Source organism: Colletotrichum navitas, assembly GCF_030913465.1.
Source record: "Colletotrichum navitas strain CBS 125086 chromosome Unknown LY79scaffold_30, whole genome shotgun sequence".
Taxonomy (NCBI): Eukaryota; Fungi; Ascomycota; class Sordariomycetes; order Glomerellales; family Glomerellaceae; genus Colletotrichum; species Colletotrichum navitas.
In genome coordinates, this window is record NW_026850576.1 from 102,984 (window position 1) to 121,338 (window position 18,355).

Consider the following 18,355-nt stretch of genomic DNA (forward strand, 5'->3'; position numbering starts at 1 on the left):
GACGGCGTGCGCAGCCAATCAACGACGAGCCGCGCGATTTGTTTACTTGCTTCCAGAGCAACAACACCGTCAACATTTGCTCCTGTCATCCAACCCACACCCATCGACAACCCATCCGCGTGTGCGCAAACCGCGACACCTTGACCATCAACTGTCGCGAAACGAATCGCAACTGCCAAAGATTACGGATATATTCACTTCAATAACCCAGTCTCTTCGTCAGTCAGTGGGCTGCGACTAGACCCCTGAATCACTTCTGTCTGGCTCTCCCACCATGTCGGACACCGGCCTGTGGAGCGTGCGCCGACCAAGAGAGGTCAGCTCTACCCTCGAGACGAACGTGTCGCAACAACACAGCCTTCCTAGAACTAGATTCGCTGATACATCGCGCAGACCTTAGCGGGAATCAACTACAACACCGGCTTACCACAACCCGCATCCGCCATGAAACGATCCGCCTCAGGCGCAGGTGCGCCATACTCAAACAGCCATGGACGCTCAATGTCAGGCTCCAGACACTCGCTGGCGCTATCACGACCTAGCCAGCCCATGTTCCAGCGCTCTTCGTCAGGCACCAACCTCGCCGACCTTGGCCTTTCTTCCGTGAAGCGAACTTCGATGCGCGACAAGTCCTTTGCTCCAACACCAGCACCGGGACGTTCTTCGCAAGATGCGGATAGGAGGAGCAGTGTATACCGTGCAAGAACTTCCAACGCTGGACCAATGAGTCACCAGAGCTTCTTCCAGCAAGCACCTCAACCTGCCGGCGTGCCCCGAGACCCTCGCCCGTTGAGAGACCGATCATATCAGGCCAGAATAGGGCAGGAACTGCTGGACTACCTCGCCCAGAACAACTTCGAAATGCAGATGAAGCATACCCTTTCTCAGAACATCATCAAATCTCCGACACAGAAGGATTTCAACTACATGTTCCAATGGCTGTACCGCCGCATCGATCCGAGCCATAAGTTCCAGAAGAATATCGACCAAGAGGTACCGCCAATCCTAAAGCAGCTTCGATATCCATACGAAAGAAGCATCACCAAAAGTCAGATCGCAGCTGTTGGTGGTCAGAACTGGAGTACTTTCTTGGGACTGCTGCACTGGATGATGCAACTGGCGCAGATGTTGGATGGCTATGCTTGTAACCGATACGACGATGCGTGCCTCGAGAGCGGCATTGACGTGACCGGTGACCATATCATCTTCGACTTTCTAAGCAGCGCATATAGGGACTGGCTTGCCATGGACGAGGACGCCGACGATGAGGATGCGAATCGAGCACTGGCCCCTCACATAGAACGGATGGCACAGGCTTTCGAGCAGTCCAACTCCAAATACACCTCTGAACTTGAGATGCTTGAAGGGGAGAATAGCCGGCTGCTGCGCGAGATCGAAGACCTCGAGAAGTCCACACCTGATCCCGCTGTACTCGACAATCACTTCAGAATCATGGAAGAAGACAAGGTCAAATTCGAGGAATACAATGCACTCGCAATGCAAAGGTCAGACAAATACGAAGCACGGATACAGGTTCTACAAGAGGAGCTTGAAAAACTCAATGAGGAGCTGCGGGAAGTTGAGGACGAGCGGCGAGGATTGCAAAAGGCTGTGGACGATCTAGGCATCAGCATGCAGGATATCGATCGCATGACGTCTGAACGAGAACGCTTACAGAAGGGCATTGAGTCCGCTACACAAAGGCTAGAGGAAGTCAAGAGAAAGGTCGCCGACAAAGAACTTGAAGCGAGCAGAAAGCTTGATGAACTCGAACGAATGGTCGACAGGTATAACACCCTGGCGTACCAAATTGGCTTGATACCTGCGACGGCGGTCAACGCCAACGGCAAGGACTACGAGCTACAGATCACGGTCAACGACGGCCCAGATTTCAGCGCGTCGCAACTAAAGGGATCCAGCAGTGCTTCGTCAAGCGACCGTCTCCTTGCCGATCCTGTCACTGGGTACCAGCCTGCCCACATTCTTAACCTCGACCTGCGGGGCCAGGTCAAGAGCAGCTTCCTCACACTTAGGAAAGAGATCTCTGAGAGGAGGACCGTTGCCATAGACATGATGATGAAGGACCATGACCTACTCGATGGTATCAAGGAGGCGATCGAGGACAAGCGTAACGAGGTTGAGGCCCTGGAGCACCGTGTCCGTGCCGCGGAGGAGGAGTACGAGAAAACGAAGGAGGTATGGTCAACAGAGGCTAGAAATATTGGGGTGCTTCTGCTAACTGGCATGTCACAGGTGACAACGACGCAAAAGATGGCCTCTGACGCACAAATTGAAAAGATGGAAAAGGAACTCGCAAAAATGCGAGCGACCTTGACCGAGTCAGTGCAGCTAATGGAGCAACGCGAGATGAATACCAGTATCGAGTACGTTGACATGTGTCGTGCATGGCTCTGCCTTAATACTAATGAGGGCTGCAGGTACGAACAGCTTGTTCTTCGCGCAAACTCCCTGCGAGAAGAGCTTCATACGGAGATTGATCGGATGCTCAATGATGTCATCAAGTTCAAGATCCATGTGCAGAGAAACCTCGACGACTATGAGGGCTTCGTTACCGACGAGCTCGAAAAGGAGCTGGGCAGCGACGAGATGAGAGAGGATACCAGGAATCTGGATATGTAAACTGCTTTTAGGAAGTCTTAGGCGGCTCGATGGACGCCTTTTGTGAGGACACTCTCCTGTCGGTTGTTTGCTGAGCGTTCAGGCGCAGTTTTGGTCCAGGGCATACTTGGTTTTCTTGTTTCTCGATACCATGACGACGGATAATGACGGTTATAGGGAACCTGCGCAGTCACCATCAAATTTCAATTTCTGCTTGTTGTCTAGGATGTGTTTTTCTTCCAGCACCGCTTCGCCTTCGTGTGTTGGTTGACTTTGTAGAAACAATGGCCGAGGACTTGATTTGAGGACCTTGGCGGGAAAGGCGCCCGCCGTTGGGTTGTCATGCTCGGTATTGCACTGTGAGTTTCGGAGAAAGCATCACAAAAACGATTGCTAGTTGACGAGGTAAACATCTAGACATAGACATGCCATGCCTAAATGCAGAGGAACTTCAGCAAAAGCCATATGACTATCCCAAGAGCAACCTGGCAATGGCGACTACAACAACAATACAACCACCTGCTGGAGATGGACCAATTTTCCATCTAGGCAAAGCTGTGAACGGCAAAGCTATCCAGCAAGCCTCCTCTCCTGCAGTGTGCAGACATAGTAGCATTTCACGACTCGACAAGAAGCTTGAGACCTTGCAGAATGGGTTTGACGGTGCGAACTCCTGGGATATACGGAGTCTTGTCCAAGAACGCCGCCTACCGTTGGATGCGCAAGTCAGAGTGGAAGAATGGCTTCGCGAATGCCGTACCATGGAGGACGGAGCAAATGGCTGCAAGGCCAATTATACTCTATACAGCGGCATAGTGCAGGACTGCCAGACCGAGCTGTACCGACTTCGGAACAAGCTTTCGACCAAGACGATTCGATTTGAACTAATCCCATATCGTCTTGCCAAGCTACGACGATGGACTGGACAAGAGGATAAGAATCTTGGTGTTCTCGGCACGTCTACAAGCCCTAATGGGCGTGAAGCCAAGAGCGTAGGTGAAGTTCAGCTGCAAAAAGGGGAAATACACACAGAAATAAGTGGTGCACCGCGGCATCTGAGTCTCGAGCTGGTGAAAGAGGCGATGGCGACCTTCGAGGAAGTGAATCAAGAAGAAGAGTACGACATGTTGAACGACAACCAGTCGGAGCCTCCAAGACGACACACCTGGTCTGACGAGACGAACCGACTGCGGCGAGAGGAAGAGCAGGAGACACATCGGCTGGTGCTGGCGATGAACTACAAGTGGCCGGTGAATATGCGTCAGGCAAAGGTGCAGTACAAGCGGGCGATGGAGAGGCAGGATTGGGAGCGTGACGAAGTTGCTCTTGCGAGACACAGCTGGACCTTCTGAGACCATGGCTGAAGGGGTCAGCTTGGAACGTTGGTTGTCATTCATTCTATCGAACTTGTCAACTTGGTGAAAGGGCCAAGTATTGGTTGTTTTGCAGCCAATTCACTATATTAATCATGCAGCTGAGTCTGCAGAAGGACTGGTTGGTTTACAATAGATTGAACAAGAAGATGATGGATCGATTGCGAGCACAAAAACAACCCGTAAACAAACACAACGTGTCTATGAGAGGGCAACGAATGCAGCCGATTGCTGATGGACCAATTAGGACAATTAACCTCATTGTATGTGAGAGTGAGGGCTGTATCAAGCAAGGTATCTAGGTAAAGAAGGACGAGCCGGACTCCCTGGTACGGACAATTCGTCTGCAGCACTTTATGTCCGATAACTCCACCAACAGGCGCTGTCGTGGCTGACCAGCGTCATTGATCCATGCTTATCTGACGCCGGGTACCTGAGAAGCAGCAAAGCTCAATCTACCTTCACTTTCAGAGAACTCCGTCTGTCCATATATCTCGTCACTCCCTCCGACTCCCTCTACGCCAGCTCCAAGGAAGAATCATGTTCAGGTTCAGGCAGTTTTTTCGTACCTTTTTCCAACAACCACCCAAACTCCCTGGTGCTCGAACAGCTTCGACTACTCCGGCCTCCCTCTGCGCCCTATCAATGGCTTCATACACGACCACCGTCACTAAGACCCCGGACCTAGGCCCCGCGCCCCGTGACGCATCCTCCAAGCCGCATCACGTCAAGAAGCATGGCAACACCGTTGGCTTCAAAAACTTGCACCCTTCTTATGGCGATAGTGTTGGCCCTCCCCAACTCTTGCGACTTGTCGTCTGGTATGTATCACCGCACTGGCCCTGCCGGCCCCGGCCACAAGATGCCGATCAAGCCCGGCCACTAACGCGAAATCTGCCCTATGCAGGCCCCGGTTGATCGGCGACCTAAAGTCCCCTGACACCTCGCCGCCGACTGTCAAAGTCATCAAGCCCGACTTCCTCCCTACCCGCACCGCCTCCAATAAGCTACGCGCAACCTGGCTCGGCCACGCCTGCTACTACGTTGAGTTCCCTTCGGGCCTGCGCGTGCTCTTCGACCCCGTCTTCGAGGATCGTTGCTCGCCCTTATCCTTCATGGGTCCCAAGCGATACACCTCAAAGCCCTGCGATCTCGTTGACATCCCATTTGTCGACGCCGTCCTCATCAGCCACAGCCACTACGACCACCTGTCCCACCAGTCCGTCCTCACCATCCAGAAGCACAACCCAAAGGCCCACTTCTTCGTCGGTCTAGGCCTTGAGACGTGGTTTAGGAATGCTGGCTTGAGAAATGTAACCGAGCTCGACTGGTGGGAGGACGCCGAGATCTCTCTGATCGTGGACAAGGGCGTCGACCATGTCCCCGAGACCATCTCCGCCCAGATTTCTTGTCTCCCCAGCCAACACACCTCCGCACGCACACCGTTCGACAAGGACACCACCCTGTGGGCCTCGTGGGGTGTCAAGTCTGCTGGGAAGTCGGTCTGGTTTGGCGGCGACACTGGATACCGCGCCGTGCCACGGGTCCCACTCGACGTGGATGACTACGGCCCAGAGTACGCCCACCTGCCCATCTGTCCGCAGTTCAAGCAGATCGGCGACCTGCGCGGGCCTTTCGACCTCGGCCTGATTCCCATCGGCGCATATTATCCTCGTGTGGCCTTCTCGGGAATGCACGCAAATCCCTTTGATTCTGTCGAGATATTCCAGGATACAAGGTGCGAGCGCGCCATGGGTATCCACTGGGGCACGTGGGCGCTAACCCTGGAAGAGGTCTTGGAGCCGCCGAAGCTCCTGCAGAATGCCATGAAACGCAAGGGGCTTCCGCCGACGGGCGTGTTTGATGTTTGCGATATTGGGGAGAGCAGGGAGTTCTAATGTTGGTAAGTGATACCACTGGGGGTGATGTTTAAATAATAGCGTCGGCATTTCTGGGTTGGAAAACGGATCCTATATACCATAGACAGAGTCGATCCATACAATGCCCTTTCAACCAATCTTCATCTCACAGAAGTCGACCGTCGCTTTCGCAAACTTCCAACAGGGCTTCTCCCTTATCAGCATTGTGACGCACAAGTGATTCCCAGTGATTTTAAGGTGCGAACGGTTTCATTCAACTCGAGACAGCATCAGCTGTCTTCTAACTCCCTAACACACAGAATCAAGTGGCAAGTTGCAAACCAGAAGATTCGACTCTGATATTTTCAGCGATGCATACAGCGCTCCATATACCTGTCAAGGAAGATATCGGACTCAGGGGACCTAGCTACCAGTCGAGCGTTTGAATTATCATCATGGTTCACACTAAGAATGCATAATGGGCGACATATCACAGAGACAACCCCGAGTATATTAACAGAGTAGTGTTCTGTAATTATTGTTCTCACATGGCAGTGCCTGGCTTTTAGATTCTTTTAGTTTAGTCGAACGACTCTTACACCAATGCCAATTCGGCGTCCCTGCCAACCGTCATCCATCTTATATCCCCAGGTGACCATGATTAAGGACCTCGTTCCGCGTAAACGCCATATAATGCAAACATGGGAGAATCCCTCAACATTTTTCCAGCCGGGGTTTCAACTGGGTGTTCCAATTCAGGGGACCCGATTCGGTATACATGCTAATGCATAGCATTCTGAAAGCAGAAAAAATAGAAGGGGAAGTGTGCAGTACTTTTCATGGTAAAAAAAAAAAAAAAAAAAGGGGGGGGGGGGGGGGGGGTAGGTAGGTAGGTAAAGAAATATCAGAATATCGTGCTCTTCAATGCCGACATATCCTCAGATTGCGCCAGCTGATCAAAGGCTTTCACCAGGCCCATGGCCGCACCGGCCGCAGCACCACCAACGATAATCATCTCTAGCCCACCGACGACAGCTTGTCTCACGCACCGCACGCCCGACCAGCCTGAGACGATGCACGTCTTGACGTAGCCAAATGCGAACAGCGCAACGGCCATGACGGCGACGGAGATGTAGAGCGCGAGATAGACGTCCTCGGCGGGGACGAAGAAGTATGGGAACAGCGGCACTAGGCCACCGAGCAAGTAGCCCGCAGCAATGGTCAAGGCGGAGACGAAGGCGCGGTTCGAGGCGGGCTCCTGCTCGCAGTGGTGGAAATGCATGAGGAAGTCGATGAGGCGGGGCGACATGGAAAGGTGGTCCGTTACCTCTTCGAGGGTATGCTTTGGCAAACCGTAGAGCTCGAGGACCTCGAAGACCTGGGCGCGGGCGAGAGCCGGGTCCTCGCGGGTCAGACGGGTGCACTCGTTGCGGGTTTCCTTGTACGAGGCGCTGCGATGTGTGTTAGTGACGAGGAGAATGAGAAAGGGGACCCGAGGAAGAGGGGCCTTACGCTTCGCTCTTGGCTCCGAGGTAACCGCCCAGACCCATGGATATCGCCCCAGCAATCAACTCAGCCATGCCACCAAAGACAACGACCTTTGTCTGCCCCAGGGCAGACAGCCCAGCCGTGAGGGCGAAGGGTACTGTCAGGCCGTCTGAAAGTCCAATTGTAGCGTCGGAGATGATGCGGGCGTCGAAGCGGAAGCGACGAGACTCGCTCTCGGGAGACACTGTTGAGGTGGAAGAGGTTTCCGAGGTCGTCGTCGCCATGGTCGCCGTCGACGCTGTCCGGGCCCCGGGCCCCAGCAGGGGTTGCCTCTCAAGCTCGCCGCCGTCAATGATGGTCTCATCCGACATCGTGCTTTCAGCGCGCTCGTTGGTAGCGCTGGCGGTCTTGGACCGGGCGGGGGGCGGCGTGCGACCGAAGAGGAGGTTTTTTAATGTGACGAGGCCCATGTTTTCTTGTTGCAAGGTAACAACTTCCTCTGCCACTAGAGTTGGTGATACACGCTCTATGTGTTGAGCGTCAGTCGAGGGTGACCCGGAACCTGAGACGGAGAGTATGATATCTCTCTTCCCTGACCAAGTAAAAGGGCCAAAAGAGTCAAAAGATGAAAAGATGAAAAGATGAAAAGATGAAAAGATGAAAAGATGAAAAGATGAAAAGATGAAAAGATGAAAAGATGAAAAGATGAAAAGATGAAAAGATGAAAAGATGAAAAGAAGTTGTTGAAAGTTCTGTGAAGGGAGAGGGATCTTTGCCTTTCCCCCCTACTGAGGTGACACAGATGGAAGACTGCAAGATCGAGTCCGGGGTATTCAGTTGTTTATTTATTTGGTATTACTACCTTGGTGATGAAAGCCAGAGGTAGAGGAGAGAAAGAGTGGGTGAGAGAGAGAGGGAGAGAGAGAGGGAGAGTGAAATTATGTGTGTGCGCGTGTGTGGAAGGAAGATGAGATACGCGGTATAGGCATTCCAGTGTAAGAGCGGCCCTCCAACACTTTAAAATTCCACAAAGGTTTTGGGTTTTCCCTTTCTTGTGACTTGTAAAATAAAAAATAAAACCTGGTAGACTCACAACACAAACTGGGCAACGGAGGAGCAGATCGAAACCTTGCAAAGCCCCCAGGGAGCAGCGGTCTAGAAGGGCCAAGCTCCTCTCTTCTGGCGCTTTACTTTTCTCTCGTTCGCCCGTTGACGGGTAGCTACCCATGGCAAGGGCCCAGTTCGAAGCTTGCCTGCCTGTCATCGTCTGCAGGCTTGTGGGGGTCCTGGGTCACCTTGCGGTCCCGCGTTACACTTCGGACGAGTAATCAGCATTACCGCGACCGTCATTGGTCAATCTCGGAGTAAAACAGCATCTCCAAGGCCTACCATTGGTTCGGGCGACACCCCCCCGGCCGGTTGGGGGGGTCACAGAGCTCGGGATTGAGAAGAGCACAGGTCAGAGTACGGTATAGGGCAAACTCAGGAATCTTCCATCAACTTGCCTCTTTCGGGTCCAAGACGGTCTCGAGGGTCGCCGGTGATTGGTCCCGTGTTCACCGTCCGACATGGCGGGTATGATAGTTGAGCCTTCCGGGGTTATTTCTCGCTGCCACCCAAACGCTTTTGGCAAAGATATAAAACAAGACTAGAGGATGGGGAGAATCCCAATCGTACCACTCATCTCACTGACCAAAGCATCGAATTCCGCTCGGTTCTCGGCACGGTGTAGTGGATTTCAATGCAGCACTGACTGGCCACTTGCGGTTTCGGGTCACCAGACGAGCAAGCGCGTTGCTGAATCACGACGCATGGAAGGCGGTAGGCGTTTCCTCTGAGTGCTGCCTCCGATGCAGCGGAAAGCTCCCACAAGGTACAGGCTCATACTCCTCTGGGGAACCAATCATGATGTTGCCCAAGAAACTATTTCCTGTAGCGCAACGCCATTCTTCGACCATTCAATAAACATCGATTGGCCTGCCTGCTCTGAACTAGGTGTGTGCAACCGCCCATAGCATCCTTGCGTTTGCTGGTGCAGCACTGTCGGTGTTCGCGGCCCCCCGCAAGCTCAACGGCGAGGCGTCACAGCACATGTACGCTCTGGAGCGCTGGTGCTACTCATCATCGCCCGAGATGCCAAAGGAACGACACCGCTATGAGGAAGTAGAGAGAGAGAGAGAGAGAGAGGGAGAGAGAGAGAGAGAACATAAAAACAGCCTTGGCATCACACTAACGTACACTCGACCGAATAGCTCCTGTGTTTCTGATCGTGGCATGGGCGGCAGTTCTCGAGCACACCGCCCGACTCTTGATACTGCAGAAATGGCGCTTTCCCGTTCCACACACTTTCCCCAGCAACACCGGCCAAGAATGTCTAGATGGATGGGGGTGCCACGCTTGACATGAGCATTGGAACCGTGTCCGCAGTGTCTTGCTACTGAATGGTTTCTTCCACCCTTACGAAGTATTATGCATGGGTTCGCAAGACTGGAGATCACGTAACGTATCCAGTCTCGTTAGCCCCGGAGCCGATGAGGCGGATCGGTTCGCCACAATCTCGGATCCGAACTGCGCTGCGAGATTTGCGGGGGTTCTGGGTAGGCACGGTCAGCTGAACTGCTGAGAACCATTATACCCTCATATTCGCCACACAAATTCACAAGTCCTCGCTGGCAGCCACCTGGGCCCGACCACTTCGACCATTTGCCATTGCCACTTAACCGCGACGAACCTACATAAATACTCACGGCTTGGCCCTGCACCAGCTCCGTCTTCATCTTCAGCCACTTCTCTCACATCGCATCGTTCCCTCTTGTGAAGCCGCTGCTGCTGCAAAGGCTCTTCCCAACTCACATCTCGCTCACTTATCTTCGCTGCATTGCCAACATGGGCCAGCCTATCAAGCTCGGCGTCCCGAAAGTCCCTGAAGACGAACATGCCCGAGCACAAAACACTCAACCCACCAATGACCAGAGCCACTCACAAACGGAGCAAGCCACCGGCGCCGGCGGGGACACTGGAGCCGGTACGACCCGCCCAAAGACGGAAGCCGAGCTTGAGGCCGACCGGCTTTACGAGGAAGCAATAGAAGAGGAGTATGCCAAGAGAGATGGTGGCTCGTAAGGTGCACGTTGACAGACACAAACACCAATTCCACGTTAGGCAAAGGGGGTCCCACCGTATTGATACACGATGGTTATACCGGCTAGCAATACAACTCCCATCTCACTGATTATGTACGCTTACCATACCCCTGCTCAGTGACCCAATCTCCGCACTACCCTACTCGAAACGGATGCGCTTCGGTGTTGAACACCCACTTGTTGTCCGCAACTTCGACCTGGACCTTGGCGTCCGTGGCCTGGATCAAGTAGCTGTACTTGAGCACCTCCGCGAACCAGAAGCTCTCCTGAAAGTCGTCGGGCATCCCACCCTTGGGATTGTTGACGTCTGCGATGCCCGAGAAGCCATCGCCGACATTACAGGTCTTGTTGATGGCCAGGAAGGCGTCCCACGCCCAATCCTGATACTTGGTGTCGCCCGTCGCGCGATATGCATAGTAGTAACTCTCAATGACCTCAGGGCGGAGAACGTAACCTGACCCGCCGTTCGTGATCCAGAAACCAGCACGCTGGTAGAACTCGGTCTGGTTGGCGGGCGGGTCGGGGTTTAGGGTCTTGTTGACTGGCGGCCGGTCATCTTGCCAGCGGAATATTTCTGGGCCAATTCCAGTTGCTGTCTGCTTATACGTCTCACGGCAAGCCGCGGTCAGATTGAGGCCGAAGTCTACGTACTTTTTCTCCTTGAGCACAAGACCGCCTAGAATGAAGTTGCCGCCATCAAAACATGCCACTTGGCTTACAGTCAGCTCTTGTGCGGTACGACGGGTAACATCATGAACTCACGATGGGTGCTGATAAACCTCAGATTCGCGTTGTTGTAGGCGGCCAGGAAGGTCAGGTCAGGTCGTGTCGTTGGGCTTGACGCGAGAAACTTGATTGAAGAGTCGGCAGCTGCAACCCATCGGTCTCTGTAGAGAGAGAAACGGTCTTGATCGTAGACCCACATCTTGATGAGGTATTCGTAAAAGCTGTCAGTTCCTCCGTTCCAGCCACCAAAGCGGTTTGCAAACGTGCCATTGGCAATGAAGACATCCGATCCCAGCAGACCAGGGAACACCTCTTCGTTGGGCTTCAGAAGAAAGTCTTCACCTTTTTGTGACAGTTCACCGTATTGCTTGTCCCCGGTAAGATCGCTCAGACGAGTCCACTCGAGCACCAAAGTTCCGATGGTGGCGATGCTGTTTGTTTCCGAGCCATTTCTGCGCGGCTTCGGATCGTATACAAGAGTGTTGTCCGGCACTCCAGTGGGAGTATCGAAAGCAACTTTAAGGTTATCTGCGAGCCGCTTTGCCTGGGTGAGCAGCGCATCCACGCCGGTGATGTTATCTGCAACGTCTTTAAGCGGCCCTTTCAATAAGTCATGTCCTGTCCGGCAGTAGCCTTAGTATTCACATCATACCAGTCGGAAGATGACCATTCTCACCAGCTAATAAGCCTCCCAAGTATCGGATGGTTGTTTCAAACACAGAAACCTCGCTATCTGTTACGTCAAAGTTGATGTTGGGCACGAAATTCAATATTTGGCCGACAACGTCCTTGTTCTCCATGATGATGGCAGTGCTCAAGGCGTCCACTGCGCTGGCGCCCCAGCCGTTTCTAGAGACGCATGTTAGCAAATTCCGTCTTCATTTCGCTCTGGAGCAGGACCTCTGATGACTTACCTGTCATTGTCGGACGATTTCGACACGGGCAACAGGGTATCGTTTGGAAACGCAAACTTTCGGTACCCATCCCACGAGCGCTGGAAAGCCTCCTTTACGGCGTTGGCTCTCTCCGGCTGGTTAACATAATTTGGGGCAGCGACCGATTCCGTGGTTTGAGGCGAGGCGTACGCCTGGATGACAAGCCCAGCGACAGCCAACGCACGTCCTGAAATACGCATCGTGTCGTAAACTGAGAGCCCCTGTGTTGGAGGAGATGCTGGTGAAAGCGACACAAGGTTGAAAGCCAAAGACGTATGGATATATATATGTGTGCGTGGATGTGTATGCGAGCGAATCCCGGACGGGATTGCCGAGATACACGAAAGTATGATATATGGAACTGGTTGGCGTATTGATGCAACCCCCCAGGGACCAGTTGACTAGGTAGACTATCAGACAGAGATTGGAGTGTGAGCAGGCACCACGGCATCGGATGGAAAGCCAATTTGCCCATTCGACTCCGGGTTCGGCCTTGCTCTTGTCTCATGCTTAGGCCTTCTACCACACCCCTGCTTTTCTCCTGCCTTCCGCCTGCTTCTGCTTTGGCGCCTGCGGCCGCTCGTGCTTTCTTGTCTACTGTTCAGTATGCGCTATTCACCGCTGCGGCCCCCCTTTCTCATCTCCGGCTTCTGGTCCCTGCTGTTCCATCCAATAACACCCTCACCAGATGACTGCGGTGCAGCTAGGACTAGACGAACAAGCCAGACATTCTCTTGCGGCAAGCGCATCCAGGGGTGGCTGCACTTCGGTAAGGCTGCAATGTAACCAAGCGGAGAGCGACTGACTGTCTGTCACGCGGGCGATATCCGTCGGTTGCCGTAATGACTGACATCAACACGAGCAGGGCAGATCTTCCCGAGTTCGTCGCGCACTTGGCAGTGGGAAAGTCACCAGGCACGTCCGTGCCTGATGAGCCAAGCACGTGCGGAGAAGCCTTTGAGGGAGGGGCCTTATTGGTGTTACCCAAAGTTTAAACGCAGCGTTGCGTTGCATACCTAGGGTGTGAATGCAAGCTACCCGAGCCTCCGAGTGCTGTTGACCAAGTTCATCCTCCACCTGGTGACAGTCGGTTGCGGCCTTCATCCTTGGTGCCGGCGGGTTAAAAGACTGCATCCCGGTCAGATGGCCGGACCGGGACTGCCAACCACTGGGTGTCGGAGGCCCTGCATGCTCGGCTTCGCTGCCCTGTTTTGCGACGCGCTTCAACAACCTCACCCACAGGCCGTGGTGTGTCGTACATTGCGAATGCATGCAGGATGAGAAATGGCGTGGTGCCAGGACTAATATCCGCCGTCTCATCAACCAAACCTACGGTAGGCCACTTGACAGGGTCAGAAGGGTCTCATTGTAGAGACAGAACTGCGTGCGTGACGATCATCATCTCCGACTCTCGACTCGAATCAAATTCTGCACCTGCAGCAATGCCCCTATCCACCCTCCCGCACTTCATCATGCTACGAGCATGAGGAGAACGTGAGAATAGTGCGGCATGTCACCCAGATTGCAGCGAAGACGACATGCCGCAGCTACTGACTTTATGTCCTCTGCCCGACTGGGCGATCAGTCTAATATAGCCTTCCAGAGCCCTCGCCGGTTTGATGTGGAATGGTTTGACCATGGTCAAGGGTATCTTCGAGAATCGGAAAGTTTAGTTCATCCTTCGATCCGATTTCTCTGCCTATTCTGTGCCGTGATCATGCATCAGCCAAAACAGACGACACCAGGCCCAGTAAAGAGCCTTTGGTTTTTGAATTGCAAGCAAGCTAGCTTCGCAACACCCGGAGAATGCGATATGCGCGAGGCTGTTTCGAGAGGCGAATCAACTTTGCAAAAGTCGATTTAGCTTCGGCCTATATATTGCCAAGACTGAACCAGGCCCTTTCGTTTATGCAGTGCAATCTCATACAAGGGACGATTTAGCCCTGCTCCCGCAACTTTGCGAGTGCTGCAGCAACTCCGCCTGGAAGTGAATCACCCTTTGGGCCTTCGTCGTCTGCTTCTCCCGCTTGTACCTGTGTCTGTGTTCGTGCAACTGTGTATACCGCGGCTGTCCGTTTCGATTCTTTAATGGCAGCAGCAATCATTTCTTCTTCATCGTCCAAGTTAGGATTGCCCCTTTCCAACTTCCCCTGGCTACTAGCTGGCCTGTCAATTACTGGTGAACCTTGTGAGGTCCCTCTAATCGATTCCATTTCACGTAGCGGGACTCTGCTGAGAGGCACGGCTTGATCCAGCTTCGCTGTCCGAGCCGGTCTTCCGCCCTCGGCGTTTTCCGTCCGATCCAACTGTCGTTTTGCGGATTTCTTGGCTCGGAAGGGCTCCTCAACAGCCCTGGCCCATTTGTTAACCTTGATAGCCCCCCATCCGGCAATGATACCGATCTGTTCGGGATCTGCATTGATGGCGTTCTTCAAGCTGCCAAAGTTGCTGACCAATGCGACCGCATCTGACTTGTTAACGCTCCTGGGAACGGTGACGAATTCGACAAGCTTTTCAGCATACGTCGACGCTTGTTGGCCGCGAATAGCGCTGAAATTGGCGTGCTCATACGACTTGTAAAGTTCAAGGTAACGCGCGGCCTCGGCAGCCGACCAACAGAGGATGATGGTGACATTGTTGACCAATGATGTTTTGGACAGCTCGCGCAGTACCTCTTCGTGGTTTGGTATGTCAACCATGGTCAACATGATGCGCAGGTTGTATTTGCCTTGCAAGTTTCGGATTCGCGTGTAGATGTACTCGGGATGGAGGCGGTGGTATTTGAGGCTTGACACGATCATCTGTTAGCAAGCTAGCGGCGTAAAGAAACCGGCGACAGGAGCCGACTGACCTCAGAAACAACGCACATGTTGTCAGGCCAAGACTGTAATCGGCCACAATATCACTGTATTCCCATGGCATCGACTTCAACGAAGCAAGCACTGGGTTGCCCCTTTGGCGAGGGGACACGAGAATGGCAGATCCAGATCCTCGCTGAGGAAGAGCTTGCGGCGTCGGCTGAACGACTTTGCCGCGGGACGAAGCATTCGTAGGCGGCGCTTTATCTAACCGCTGCGGTGTCGGTTGCTGTATTTTCTGGGGGGTTGGCTGCTGAAGGCGAGGACGAGGCGGTTGAGTCTGGGGGCGTGTGGGGACCGGATTCGATGAAGCGAGGGCTGCTAGGAAGTCTTCGTCGGCACCAAATTCGTCGTCCATGGTTGTATGCAATAGGATATCAGTGAAGGGGTGGGTTGTTGGCGAAGAAGGCGAGTGGCAATTATGTCCTTGCAACCGGGCCGATATGCGAGGATGGCAAGTCCGGTTGCAATAACGATGTTGGAGAGGACAAGAGAGAATGCACGCGCGCCAGTGGCCAGTGGCAGTGGTGGAAGGAAACTCCAATTCAGGTACTTGGGTACCTATGTACCTGCCTATCTAGGTACATAGGTACCTGGTAGTGGAGAAGGCGCCCGCCGTGCTGGGTTAACCGGCGGCTTCGACCGCGGGGTTTGTTCAAAAGCCGCACTGCATTCCGACAGAAGCCAGAACGTCGATGGAAGAAAGAGAGCCTGATCCCGTTTATTTGACAACCCCTAATTTATTCTTATTTTACTTCTTTAGTTGTTCCTCTCTAAGCTGTGGTGGCCGATGCCTTCGTGGGGCTGGCGCTGACATTGACATTGCTGTCTCCTCGATCTACCTACCTAGGTAGCCTCACAAGCCCAAAGCTCGTTTGAACGCCTTCATCAACATTCCATGGATATCAAAGTCAGCTGGTGCCGTCAGTCGAAATCCTCCATCCCCAGCCCAGCTTCATCGTAATGGCTCCCGCAGGATGCCGCGTCACTGGTCATCTTATCGTGCATGTTGTACAGTGCTCTTAGCCAAGTATCAAACATGGCCTCCATATTCTTGGCGTCTTCGCTCTGCTGTTCCGTCGTCTCCATGACCCGGTCCCTCAGTCTCTCATATGCTTCGATCATGACCCAGACTTGGAGAGATGACATATCCGTCTCCGTCTGCTTCGACATGTCCAACATGGTTGCTGATAGCTCGCGGGTCAGCAGGTCCGTGGCAATCTGCAAGCTTAGGTTGTGGTTCGACGATGATGCTTGGGATGAAGAGTTGGGCTGCAGTCGGGCCCGATTTCGCGGCGGCGGCGGCGGCGGTGGTGGCGACGGCGGTGACTGCGTGGATGGGAACTCTGGCGAAAAGGACATTGGCTTGAAGTATATCGCCTCTTCGTCAAAGGCAACCAAAGTGCCGTCGCCGGATTTCGGGGAATATACCGGGACGTTGCGTATCGGTGCCGGCCTGTAGACATCTGGCCGCAACTTTGCAGGTGTCTCTCCAACACTGTAGTGATACTGTGAAAGAGAAGACCGCCTGTGTGAGGATTGCCGCGAGGGGAGAGGGTCGGATCGGGCGTCTGTATTTACTGAGCTGTTGTCCTGTGTTTCGAGGAGCGCCGTGTACTGGTCGGCAATGAGATCGACGCTTGACACCTTGTCGGCAACCGTCGAATCCCTACCGAATTTGGGGCTCTCGAGCTGGCCGATAGCGTAGATGGGAGTCTTGGCGCGACGTCTCATGCTGGATCTCGTGCTTATCGACGAGGTTGGCGAGCTGAGTGAGCTGTCGAGAGAGGGCCGACGGGCTGCGCTGGTGACGGCAAGGTGAGAGAACTCTGGAACGAAGGTCGAGCTGGACGTGTCGAAGGAAACCTTTGTGGGTTTATCGGGCGTTCTAGGTGTGCCCGTAGTATCTTGCACTGCGTTGCTTTCTCCTAAGTATTGGTGCCATTTGGCATCGCTGAGGTCTGGTGACAGGCGCAATGAAGGTTGGCCGACTGGTCCGGCTTGTTGGACAGTCACTGCCACCCCGGTATTAGGTTTGTTTGGCACGGACGGGTCGATAGGTGCGGGACGTCGGATGGATAGGAACCTCTGTTTGGGAAATGTTTTCTGTAACTTGCGTCGCAGGCGATGAGAAGGCTCTAGGGGCTTGGTTGGGCTGGCGGCTGGCGATACCGGCGAAGGCCCGCGTGAAGGATCCATGTTTCCAAGGTTGAGAGTACGGGGAGATTAAATCGACGGAAATCGAGAGCAGGCCGATACCTATGGTGACAAGCTTTTGTGAGGTGCGCAGTCGCTACAAGGCAGTAAATAAACACATCGGGGTTTTACATGTGTCGTATATGTGTTGACTAATCTTTGCTGGCGTGACTCGTGATTCTATCGGGCAAGCAAATGATGACCACGGATGAAGAGTCAAAAAGGTACAGACAGGAATGCCTCGTTCCATGTATGCACAGATTCGCTTGCGGGCGTTAGGGGATAGCGAGAGGGAGAGATGATATACTCCGGGAAAGTCAGGGCAGGCACCCACACGTACGGACAGCAGGATATATGCATGTAAATAGTTTAAAACCAAACTAAAAGATTGAGTCGTGGGAAGTCCAAGTGGACTGGGCTCGAAACAGGATTTGACTCTCCAAGAGATGCAGTCATTGGAGGGCATGCCGGGATGAGGTACGTAGGCATGTTCCTCGGGGAAGGGTAGGTAGCTAGAGATGCCTGGTTTTCCTGCGGCGTACTCTAGGTGGTAATTAGTTCAGTCCCGAGTGGGAGCCAGGTCAAGGCTAGGTAAGTTCAGAGTGATGTGAGGTGGACAGCGCATACGGGTGGCTCGATACAGAGAACCCGTCGGGCTCGGCAGGGATGCGATTGTATGCGTTTTCCTCTGTGCACATGGACAGACTGTTGGTGTCAACCTTGAGTAAGGGTACATGAACGTACTCGTAAACTAAAATGTAAACTCCCTAGGTGGGTAGTCTAGCATTGTGGTCCAGAAAGCAGACAAATGCATGGGTGGGCAGGATAAGAAGCCGAGTGCATCCTTGCACCCCCGCGTCATCATCACGGTGGAGGGCGGCGGACGAAGCTCAGACCCGGTCAGGGATGTATTGGCGGGCGGTTATGGTGGTAAGCATCCGGACCGTGAACAAGGATCGTATCTCCAATGTCGACTCGCGCTCCCCCAAGGATGCAATCTACGGGTTGGTTGGGCTGGTTCGGAATCGGGTGGGAAGTCAGGACCAGATAAGGAGTGGCTAAGGTGGTGAAATTGGAGGGATCTACGATTAGGTTTTCATCTGCCAAAGACGCGTATATCAGCCCCAATATGAAGACGGTTGTGGGAATCGTTGCCCC

The 18,355-nt window shown here is 53.5% G+C and overlaps 9 protein-coding genes across 9 annotated transcripts; 4 read left to right on the forward strand and 5 right to left on the reverse strand.

Moving 5' to 3' along the window:
• The first annotated feature begins 33 nt into the window (after positions 1-33).
• Positions 34-2,813, forward strand: LY79DRAFT_213413 (HEC/Ndc80p family protein). Its single transcript, XM_060551552.1, has 4 exons — positions 34-316; positions 394-2,196; positions 2,254-2,384; positions 2,439-2,813. The coding sequence occupies exons 1-4, from the start codon at positions 275-277 to the stop codon at positions 2,638-2,640; spliced, it is 2,178 nt and encodes a 725-aa protein (XP_060414038.1). The 5' UTR covers positions 34-274; the 3' UTR covers positions 2,641-2,813.
• Positions 2,814-3,380: 567 nt separating this feature from the next.
• LY79DRAFT_669780 (uncharacterized protein) lies at positions 3,381-3,971 on the forward strand (the record flags this gene model as incomplete). Its single annotated transcript, XM_060563692.1, has 1 exon — positions 3,381-3,971. One exon carries the CDS (start codon positions 3,381-3,383, stop codon positions 3,969-3,971), a length of 591 nt encoding a protein of 196 aa, XP_060414039.1.
• Positions 3,972-4,384: 413 nt separating this feature from the next.
• On the forward strand, positions 4,385-6,012 carry LY79DRAFT_554194 (NAPE-hydrolyzing phospholipase D). Its single transcript, XM_060557841.1, has 2 exons — positions 4,385-4,813; positions 4,900-6,012. Exons 1-2 carry the CDS (start codon positions 4,533-4,535, stop codon positions 5,888-5,890), a joined length of 1,272 nt encoding a protein of 423 aa, XP_060414040.1. The 5' UTR covers positions 4,385-4,532; the 3' UTR covers positions 5,891-6,012.
• A 743-nt stretch (positions 6,013-6,755) lies between these two features.
• LY79DRAFT_669782 (integral membrane protein DUF125) lies at positions 6,756-7,809 on the reverse strand (the record flags this gene model as incomplete). Its single annotated transcript, XM_060563693.1, has 2 exons — positions 6,756-7,302; positions 7,364-7,809. The coding sequence occupies 2 exons, from the start codon at positions 7,807-7,809 to the stop codon at positions 6,756-6,758; spliced, it is 993 nt and encodes a 330-aa protein (XP_060414041.1).
• A 919-nt stretch (positions 7,810-8,728) lies between these two features.
• LY79DRAFT_554201 (uncharacterized protein) lies at positions 8,729-9,232 on the forward strand. Its single transcript, XM_060557842.1, has one exon. It carries the CDS (start codon positions 8,995-8,997, stop codon positions 9,175-9,177), a length of 183 nt encoding a protein of 60 aa, XP_060414042.1. The 5' UTR covers positions 8,729-8,994; the 3' UTR covers positions 9,178-9,232.
• A 1,384-nt stretch (positions 9,233-10,616) lies between these two features.
• On the reverse strand, positions 10,617-12,343 carry LY79DRAFT_515642 (family 47 glycosyl hydrolase; the record flags this gene model as incomplete). Its single annotated transcript, XM_060554735.1, has 4 exons — positions 10,617-11,191; positions 11,245-11,826; positions 11,885-12,057; positions 12,123-12,343. The coding sequence occupies 4 exons, from the start codon at positions 12,341-12,343 to the stop codon at positions 10,617-10,619; spliced, it is 1,551 nt and encodes a 516-aa protein (XP_060414043.1).
• A 326-nt stretch (positions 12,344-12,669) lies between these two features.
• Positions 12,670-13,558, reverse strand: LY79DRAFT_213477 (uncharacterized protein). The gene has a single exon (XM_060551553.1). It carries the CDS (start codon positions 13,461-13,463, stop codon positions 12,996-12,998), a length of 468 nt encoding a protein of 155 aa, XP_060414044.1. The 5' UTR covers positions 13,464-13,558; the 3' UTR covers positions 12,670-12,995.
• A 522-nt stretch (positions 13,559-14,080) lies between these two features.
• LY79DRAFT_515737 (DNA repair protein rad10) lies at positions 14,081-15,359 on the reverse strand (the record flags this gene model as incomplete). Its single annotated transcript, XM_060554744.1, has 2 exons — positions 14,081-14,930; positions 14,995-15,359. The coding sequence occupies 2 exons, from the start codon at positions 15,357-15,359 to the stop codon at positions 14,081-14,083; spliced, it is 1,215 nt and encodes a 404-aa protein (XP_060414045.1).
• Positions 15,360-15,925: 566 nt separating this feature from the next.
• Positions 15,926-16,735, reverse strand: LY79DRAFT_669785 (uncharacterized protein; the record flags this gene model as incomplete). Its single annotated transcript, XM_060563694.1, has 1 exon — positions 15,926-16,735. The coding sequence occupies one exon, from the start codon at positions 16,733-16,735 to the stop codon at positions 15,926-15,928; it is 810 nt and encodes a 269-aa protein (XP_060414046.1).
• Between the last annotated feature and the right edge of the window lie 1,620 nt (positions 16,736-18,355).